General features: G+C 52.9%; 1 protein-coding gene across 1 annotated transcript; it reads left to right on the top strand.

The window, feature by feature from the left end:
- Positions 1–502: 502 nt before the first annotated feature.
- Positions 503–9,136, top strand: ARHGDIB (Rho GDP dissociation inhibitor beta). The gene is made up of 6 exons (XM_059846670.1): positions 503–659; positions 4,132–4,320; positions 4,870–4,953; positions 5,806–5,882; positions 7,455–7,518; positions 8,475–9,136. Exons 2-6 carry the CDS (start codon positions 4,143–4,145, stop codon positions 8,672–8,674), a joined length of 603 nt encoding a protein of 200 aa, XP_059702653.1. The 5' UTR covers positions 503–659; positions 4,132–4,142; the 3' UTR covers positions 8,675–9,136.
- Positions 9,137–9,255: the final 119 nt, after the last annotated feature.

Here is a 9,255-nt window from a genome sequence, read left to right as displayed (position 1 = left end):
TTTTTCTCCCTGAGGTAGCTGATCTTGGAAACTGCTTCTGTTAGAAGGGCTGGGAGTTGGGAACAATTAGCTGATTAAGTGCAGCAGGTAGCAGAAAAAATGAGGTTCATGAGAACCTCCATTTGCAATACTGCTTTTCTTCCCACGTACGCAGGAACACACAACCCGATTCTCCGCATATTTTAATCGGTTTAAATCAGCGCCACTTTTTGAAATGACCATAATTACACCAGGAAAAGAAACAAAATAAAAGCCTGGGGAGAAAAACAAAGCCATCACCCCCTCGCTCCCCAGCACAGCAGCCCGAAGCCGCGCACGGCGAGCACTCCCGCGTCCCCGGCCGGGCTCAGCTCCGCAGACAAAGCCCTGTGCACCTCTGCGCAAAAGGAGCGCAGCGCGGCGCCGGGCGGGCGCAGACAAAGCGGGGCAGGCGGCGGAGCGCCGCAGCATGCGGGGCCGCGCAGGGCTTCCTCTGCGGGTGGGCTGCTGCCGCCGCGGCTCCTTTTTTTTTTTTTTTTTTTTTTTTTTTTCGCTGCGTGTGAGTGTTATTTTTTTTTTTTTTCCTCTCTTCACCAACTTCCTTCCTGCTCCAACTGCCAAAGCTCGAGGCTGAGCGCTGACAGCAGAGGAGGACCCCGGCCGCCGGCGCCGCTCCGCCGGTGAGTGCGAGGGGCGGGCGGGGGCGGCGGGGCACGGACGGCGCGGCGGGCGCAGCCCCCGCTCGCTCCCCGCCGCTCCGCGCAACTCCGCGCCTTCGCTCCGGGGGCGGGCGCCGGTGCCCGGTCCTGCCCGGGGAGGCAGGCAGAGCCCTGCCTGCGCTAAGGGGGAAGCCAGGCTCCGCGCTGCGATGGGGCGGAGGGGCAGGGCAGGGCAGGGAAGAGGCCCCCGCGGTCCCGGGCTGGCGGAGGGTGCAGCCCTGCGGCGTGGTAGCCGGCGCTCCCCGGGCCATGGGCTCCCTTCTGTTCCCGCACCCCGGGGCTTGGGATGGGGAGGCCGGGGCTGGGGGCGCTGCTGAGTCTGGTGTGTTTCTCCCCCATCGCGAAAATTACTTCCTCCCTGCTAAACCCGCTTCCTGGAGATAAGCCCTCGGCTAGGGGGTGGTTTGGAGAAGTGATGAGCAGACGGAGGGCAAGTGAAATGCTGTCCCTCTGACAGCCCTTTTTGTGCCCCGTGGAGGCACGGGGGGGGGGGGGCGAGGAGGTGCCCATGCTCCACCTTGTCACTGCCCCCTCCTGCTGCAGGTGCGAGGGCAGCTGTCTGCCCAGGGCACAGGCAGAGCCCAGCTGCGAGACTCTGGTGTCTCTCGCCAAAGCGTGATTCCGTCTTTGCCTTCTGCAGCCATCTCTCTCTAACAGGGACCCCTAACCCTGCCCTTGCCCCCTCTCTGCTGTTTCATGGGTGCTGCCAGGCCTCAGGAGTGCAGGTGATGCAGGACTGTGGGCTGGAGCGGCAGAAAGGCAAGAAAAATGTGGCAGGGCAAGACGCCAAGCACACAGATTTCTCCTTGCATATAACAACGTAGGGTTAATTTTCTCAATTTAGTGAGGCTCTTGGTCTGAATGGAGGGGTCCATATTAGCCCTTGGCCTGGGCAGTGGCACAGAAGCTCAGGAACCCTGACAGCAACATGGTGTCTCTGGGGAAGCAGTGGTGCCTGAGCTCAGGAATGTGTCTCAGCTTGCGGAGGGCACCAGCAAGTAGGGGCAGGAGCTACTGAGATGGGAGCTTTCCTCTTGGTCACATCCTGCCTTGGAGTTTGGCAGGAGAGCAGCGTCAGGTCCATGGCTTGGGGAAAAATGCCAGAACTTGGTCTGATTGGTGCCATCCTGAGGCGCCTGTGAGCCAGAGGTTGTTCATCCCAGACAGTCTGGCTGGTCCTGTTCCCTGCAGGATCTTGCTGTTGGCATGGCAGATTGTCTGTGCACCTTTCTGGGAGGTTTTCAGGACCTAAAAGCATTCCCCCTCAAGTGAGCCACCCCCGCGGGCTGGCAGGGACGGGGCCGGTCTCTGCGGCATGTGTGGTGCAAAGGGAAGGTCTGAGGGATGAGGAGCAGCCAGCTGGTCCAGTCCTGACTCTGCCTTTTCTCTGCATGAGGGCAGAGATGCCTCTTTCCATCTCCTGTGATAAACTACAGGAGGTGGGCATGGGAGGATAGGGACGGTCAGGTACCTGTGGTCTGTGCTTGTGTTGGTGGCAGATGCAGCCTGGTATTGTGAGAGAGCTCGGGTCAGTGCTCGGGTCCAGTGCAGCTGGAGCCCAAGTGGAAGGCAAGGCTTGGCACTGGCTGTCATGGCTAATCACAGCCTCCTCCTGTGCTGAACGTGGAATGGCACTGAGGGGATTGTGAGGCTTTCTAAGGTGACTCTGCTGGAGCCACAGAGTGCTGGGGCATGTGTAATTGCTGCTTTCAAGAGGGAGCTTTTAGTTTCCTATCTCATGAGGACAAGCTCAGGGGCCTTTCCTATGGTATTTGGGTATTTCACACTCCTAGGTCTGGGCATGAACTGAGCCAGGGTTATTCAGCTGCTGGGACTTGGTGTTTTTTCTGTTTGTTTGGGTTGAGATTCCCTTTTATTTCTGATGTGTCCATTCTGTACTAGTTCCTCATTCACCACAAAATTGCAAAGTCGTGTTGCAATGGCCATTTCCAATTAAAATACCTGACTGAATCTTCTTGTTTGTGTGCTGGTCAGTTCTTTTCTGTCCCTTTGCAACGTGCCAATATACCACTCCTTGATTATTTTTCTTCCCTGCACTGGGATTGCTCTGAGAGGTCTGCATACTACTCAGAATTGCCTGACACCACTTGATGATTCACCTTAAACAGTTGTTTTTTCATTTTTTTACTCTTTTTTTTTTTTGTGTGTGTGGGTGTTTCTTTTACATTTTAATAAATGAAAAAACTGTCCCATTAGCTCACAGTTTAACTTTTGGGAGCAGGGGCAAATGCTAAGGCCACAGCTGCAGAGAAGGACAAATGATTTGTTTGGAAAATTGCAAATAAGGAAGCAAAAGGGGACTTTTTAGTAGGGACAGTCTCAAAGAAGCCTAAGTGGAAGTGAACTGAATGATCTGTGTAGCTTGACCAAATCCTCTTGCTGCCAAAGAACAAGGAATGGCTTGGCCATTTGTGACAGCTGCCACTGCACCAGGGCACTGCTTCGTTTTCCAGCCTTTCTCCGAAGGGTGGGAAGGTGGCTAGGACCATATGGCTGGCTCCTGGAGGCAGGCAGCTGACTAAGGGGCACCTGGCACGGCATTGCTCTCCTGCCTGTCTCCTGTTCCCTCATCCCATGCTCTGCCCATAGGTTGCTGTTTCCCTGCTCTGGCTCCCATTTGGGATGCCAGCCCGGCAGTTTCGCTGCCCTTGCGCCATTCGGCGGTGCGGGACCCAGCCCTGCTGACTGCGGCTCAGCTCTCCTGCCTCTCACTCTGAGGGGCACCCCTGGAGCAGCACGGCTGTGCCTGGCTCTTCTGGGCTCCCCAGCATGCTTCCCTCCCCAGTGGGAAGGAGTCCTGGTGGGTGCCTGAAGTGGAGGACACGGAATGCCAGCACATAGACTATGAGCTTCCTTCAGAGCCTCAGCTGACTTGCTGATCTGAGGAAGTGGCTGTCAGGTATTCGACCTTTCTGTGAAATGTGGCTTTTAAGCCATCATGGGAGGGTAAACGTAACATCTGTCCTTGGCTTTATTGGTGTTTCTCTGTGCTCCGGTGTGTGGCCGTGGCTCTTTGTGCGAGATAGCCGGCGAGCCTCGTAGGACGGCTTGTAATTGCAGGGTTGCCGGCCACAGCTGTGCTGCAGAGTGGCTGTAAATCACTCTGGTCTCAGCCTCTGCTCCTGCACCTCCTCCCTGGGAGCGAATAATGGTGTAGGTCTGCGTGTGCGCGTGGTGCCTGCGGGGAGAGAGGAGCGGGGGTAGGGGGGATTGTGTTTGAGCCAGAATATCAGCACAGCAGCGTCTGGATTGCAGCCGATCGCCGTCGCCATTTGCCTGTAGGAATCCCGCTGCCTTCGGCGCGGGGTGGGTGCCTGCCTGTCAGGGCACTGAGCCAGGCTGTGCCCACAGTGAGTGCCCACACTCCCAATCCACAGCAATCTCACTGACTGCCCCCTCCTCTGTCACCCAGACCGAGTGACCATGACCGAGAAGACACAAGAGCCTCATGTGGAGGATGACGATGATGAGCTGGATGGGAAACTCAATTACAAACCTCCTCCCCAGAAAACACTGCAGGAGCTGCAGGAGTTGGACAAGGATGATGAAAGCCTCGCTAAGTACAAGAAGTCCCTGCTGGGAGATGGACCTGTGGTAGTAGGTAGGCTGGGGCACACTGATAGGGAGGGACTGGGGAGATGTACTGAAGCAATGTGCTGTGGCTTCGAAGAAGAGGGACCTTGTTTGGCCAGGGACATGCACTGCTTGTGCTGGAGGTCTGGGGATGGGCTGGTGGAAAGTTGCACAGAAGATGCTCTGAGTGTTAGGAGTTAGGAAGATTACTGGGGAGTGCTGGCGTTGGAAAAGGACTTGTGGTGGGAGATGTGTAGGTCTCAGAGGACTTTTGGGGGTTTTGAAGGGGTCTGCCTGTGCTGAAAGGTGGTCTTGTTGCTCAGAATGATCCTAAGAAGGAACTTTTCTGTGGTGGAAAGACCACCTCTAGGTGTTGTGACGGAGGCCAGAGAGATCCATGTGGAAGGACTGAATAGACATGTGGTCCTATTGTGCTAAGGAAGCCTGGCATTACTGGGTGTTTCATGAAATGCAGTTCCTGTGTGGCAAGGCATCCCTGTTTCTTCAGTGTCGTTCCCCTCTGATTGCATTTAATTTTGCAAGCTGACAGCTTCCCCCTGACTTTTCCTACCTGCAGACCCAACAGCTCCCAATGTGGTGGTCACCCGACTCACTCTGGTATGTGACTCTGCTCCAGGACCCATCACCATGGACCTTACAGGTAGGCACAAGCTCTGCCCTTGGTCACAGAGGGGAACAAGCAAAGGCCCTGGCATGCTCCAAGTTAAAAGAGAGTTTGTCCTTGGGATGCTGCAGTGGGTTTTAGAGGAGCTCTGAAATCAATCTTAGCCTTGTTTCTTATTTTAAGGTATGAATAAAAAAGAAGGAGCTGTAACAGAGGAAAATATTGAGGGTCTTTTCTTTCATCTAGACTGCTCTAGGAGCTCCCGGGTTTCTCTTGCCATCTCTGCTTGCTTCCTTTCAATGCCACTTAATGAGCACAAGGGATGTGCATGCATTTGGGTAGCAAGCTGTATTGAAACTTCAGAATCGAGCAGTACTGCAGTTCCGGCTCCTGAGGGCATGGGGAGAGAGCCTTATATGGGCTTTTCTGCAGAGAGAGGAAGCTGGGCCTGGAGAGGCAGAGAGGCTTCCTGTTCACCCAGAGCCACACAGAGCCCTGCGGGGCCCAGGCAGCCGTCCAAGCTGGGCAGGAGCTGTGGAACATGCTCCTCTCACCAAGCCAGGCCTGGGTGTGGATGGAGCACACACACACTCCTGCGTCTGCTCTGCAGCAAGTCTGTGCATAAACATCTTTGTGTACATGTGCTCAGACCCGTGTGTCTTTAGGCATTATCTTCTGTGGGCACAGACACATACGAGCACCCATGAATTTCTGAGTATTTGGTCACGCAACACAATCTCACACAGACGTCTCTGTATTCATTCTACAGGTGTCAGCCTTGGAAGGGGTGCTCACCTCTGAGAGCAGCCCCACCCCAATCATCCCCCCTGTGCCCGGTCTCTCCTCACCCTGACATCTCTAGCTGACAGCTTGATTCTCTTCTTGCAGGTGACCTCGAAGCACTCAAGAAAGAGACCTTCGTATTAAAGGAAGGGGTGGAATACAGAGTTAAGATCCACTTCAGAGTGAGTTGTTTTCCTTCCAGTTGCTTCTTAGAGTTGCCAAGGCCAGTCAGTGGCAGTCTTTTAGATAACTAGAGCCAGGCAGAATGCCTGCCCAAAAGCTCAATGCTTGCAAAGCTCCTCTAGCTTCAGGTGTTGTCCTACCCAACAAGGGATGAGGTGTTTCCAGGAAATCACTTCTGCTTGCTCACCCCTTGGAGGAAGTTGGTTTCTGTTTGCTCACACTGATAAATGAGTGGTTTGAAAGCCAGATGGGTAATTTTGGCTGAGTTTGGTTTTGCTTTTTAGCCACTGGAAAATCTTTACTTCACACTAAGTGGAGAAGAGAAGAGAAGAGAAGAGAAGAGAAGAGAAGAGAAGAGAAGAGAAGAGAAGAGAAGAGAAGAGAAGAGAAGAGAAGAGAAGAGAAGAGAAGAGAAGAGAAGAGAAGAGAAGAGAAGAGAAGAGAAGAGAGAATGGCTATTCATGAAGTACTGATTCAGTCAGTATTACTGGGCTTCATGTACATATTAAAAAGATGTAATATTGTAGCATTTGGCTGAAGATACCTGAATTCTTCAGGTTGTGATATACCAAAGGGGCTAATTTCTCCCTCACTCCCTTTAATCAGTGCATCAGCCATTTCTTCTGCTTACAGCTGAAAAGGAAGCTTGGGCATGCTGCAGTGTGACATCCAGCACTGAACTGAACATCTCTGCAAGTTCTTGCTTCAAAACTGGGCTTGGAAGAGAAGGCAAAAAGGGAAGAAAGATAATTCTCCTGAGACAGATGAGGGAAGGTGTTAATATTGTGGGTTCTGTAGGGCAGATCTCCCTTTTGCTCTGAGGCTAGCTGACTCTGAGATTAATGTCCCTCAATGCTCTCCCCTGAGACACCTCCAGCTCTCTTTTGTGCCGTGAAATATTTCCACCTTTATCTGTGCCTTGTTGACTGGAGACACCTGAAGCCAGACAGGTTATTCTAATTTCCTCCCTCAGTTCCATGGCTGGTAAGGGTTCATACTGTGTGAATTCTGTCCTGGAATGTAAAAGGATCTGTCCATCTTGTTTTCAGATTGAGTAGTGTACACTGTGTGAAGGCAGTGTATGCTGGAGGGGAGCAGCACTGGATACATCCAAGCTATCCATGGGAGATTTGAGAGAAGATTATGAAAACTGTCCTTCTGTCTTTTGAAAAGAAGCTTGCCAGCTCCCCATGGAGCTTAGAGGGCACCTGGAAGCTGCCCACCCATTGGGGCTGAAGGGATGACTGTAGTTATCCATGGATGGTTTCCAGTATGAAAGTTATTAAATGGGAACTCCCTGCTTTGCTTTTCTTTATGTCTTGAGAACCTTACTGATGTGCTCCAGTCAGCTTCAAAGTTGGGCAAGGAGTAGGGAAGTACAGGAGATGCACAGAGGATGCTAAAGGTCGCCAGGTACCTATGGAGAAGTTGTTTTAGGGACCTGTTCAGTGTGCCCTGTGCTGAGCCTCCCTTGTGTAGGGAGCCAAGATGGGTGTGTCCCTAAGGAGGGGGAAAACCATCAGGTACAGAACCAAAACTCTTCTCCTGACACTTCTGGTTACTTCCTACAGGTAAACAGGGACATTGTGTCGGGACTGAAATATGTGCAGCACACCTACCGGACAGGGGTGAAGGGTGAGTAAGAGCCCTGCATGCCCTGCACAGCACTGCTGCTACCTCTGTGTTCCCTCTTCTGGAACAAGGGTTCCTGCAGCTCTGGGCTGGGACAGAGGCTCTCTTGGTCCCAAGTCCCACGCTATGCTAACACTCGGGAGGTGACTTCTCAGCAGAGTGCCTGCTTCACCCAGGACAGCCGTTCCTTGTTTTGTGCACACTCAGTGTGAGCCAGCTCTGGGATCTGTGTGTACACCCCTGTCTGCAGCAGCAAAGTCCACAGAGACTCTGCTTGGACTGTGCTTGCCACAGGTTACCTCTCCATACAGAGCTCTTCTCCTCCCCTCCACCCCTTGTGCAGTGGCTCGGCCTGTGTGGAGCTTCCCACCCTCTGAAAGCTCTTCAGAAGAGCTTTGGTAAAATTCAGACCTGCTCTGTGAAACTTCCCATTGTGTGCAGGGCCCTGTACTTGGCCATGGGTTCTCCTCAGTGCTGCTCTGCTTGGACAAGGCAGAGGAAAGCCCCGTTTTGCACACACACACCCCCACATGCTTTTTTGTGCGACCACCTCTAAGGCTTCAGCATCCTGTTCAGTACATAACCGGTGTCTTCTCACCAGCAGAGAGAAGTAGTGGGAAATCAAGGTGGATCTTGAGCCATATGCTGGGTGTACTCACACCCTTCTAGCAGCCAGAATGTTCAGTTTTCTCCCAAATTTGTCTCAAACCAGGACAAGTACATACATGTGAGAGTGCACAAACTGCGTTGCCTGTTCACCTGCCCATCCATCCGTGCTGTCCTTCCACCTGTCCTTATGCTTCACGAACCCACTTTTCCCACTGATTTTGCTTTCCTTTGCTGACATGGGCTGTTCCTTTACCCCCCCATCTCCTTTCTGCTCTTTTGCTCCTGGCTTCCTCTCTCCCTCATCATTCCCCATGTGAGGGGCTTATTCCCTGTGGATTGTTTTCTCCTAGTGGACAAAGCCACGTTCATGGTTGGCAGCTATGGGCCACGGCCAGAGGAGTACGAGTTCCTGACGCCTGTTGAAGAGGCTCCTAAGGGAATGCTGGCTCGAGGCACCTACCACAACAAATCCTTCTTCACGGATGATGACAAGCACGACCATCTCACCTGGGAGTGGAACCTGTCCATCAAGAAGGAATGGACAGAATGAGTTCACCCAGTTTGCCTTCCCCCTTCCCATCCCCTTGCCTCCTGCACCAGTCTCCAGGCCTTTGCTGCTTCTTCTGATACACTGAAAACAACCCAACCACCACCCCATCATGACCATAATGGGTTAAATTGGGAAGCATCTCCCTCCCTCTCCCCCAGTACTTCCTCCTGTTGTCCCCATCTCTCCCATACCACTCCAGTCCTGGAAGTGCCTTTTCGAGGAAACAAGATCACCTGGCAGGGGTGGACTGGTCCCTGGAAAATCCCTCTCTTGAGTTACACTTGCCATGTGCTCTGACTCATTGTAAAGGGTTACTTACCTCCCGTGATGGTCTCCTGGTCTGTATTTGGTGCCCTACCCTGTTAAAATCCATCCTTGTGCAGGCAAAGCCAGTCAGGGGGAATGCAACTAGATGCCGTAACAAGACTTCAGTGTCTGAGAATAAAACCAGTTTCTTTCTTCTTTTCTGCATGAGCGTCACATTCTTTTCTAGAGCATGTTTCTCAGTGATGTGTGTGTGAGGAATGCAGTATAGGAAGGCTTAAGAGCATATTTCAGCAGGGAAATTGCCTTCCTCCTTC

The sequence above is a fragment of the Haemorhous mexicanus genome, chromosome 5 (genome assembly GCF_027477595.1).
Source record: "Haemorhous mexicanus isolate bHaeMex1 chromosome 5, bHaeMex1.pri, whole genome shotgun sequence".
NCBI lineage: Eukaryota > Metazoa > Chordata > Aves > Passeriformes > Fringillidae > Haemorhous > Haemorhous mexicanus.
This window is presented reverse-complemented; position numbering and strand designations above follow the sequence as displayed.

What these genes read in the sequence shown, in the direction of transcription:
- ARHGDIB (XM_059846670.1), top strand. Translation starts at nt 4,143, where the DNA reads ATGACCGAGAAGACACAAGAGCCTCATGTGGAGGATGACGATGATGAG. An exon ending in GAGTTAAGATCCACTTCAGA is followed by an intron (nt 5,883 to 7,454) that starts GTGAGTTGTTTT and finishes TACTTCCTACAG; the next exon opens with GTAAACAGGGACATTGTGTC. An exon ending in CTACCGGACAGGGGTGAAGG is followed by an intron (nt 7,519 to 8,474) that starts GTGAGTAAGAGC and finishes GTTTTCTCCTAG; the next exon opens with TGGACAAAGCCACGTTCATG.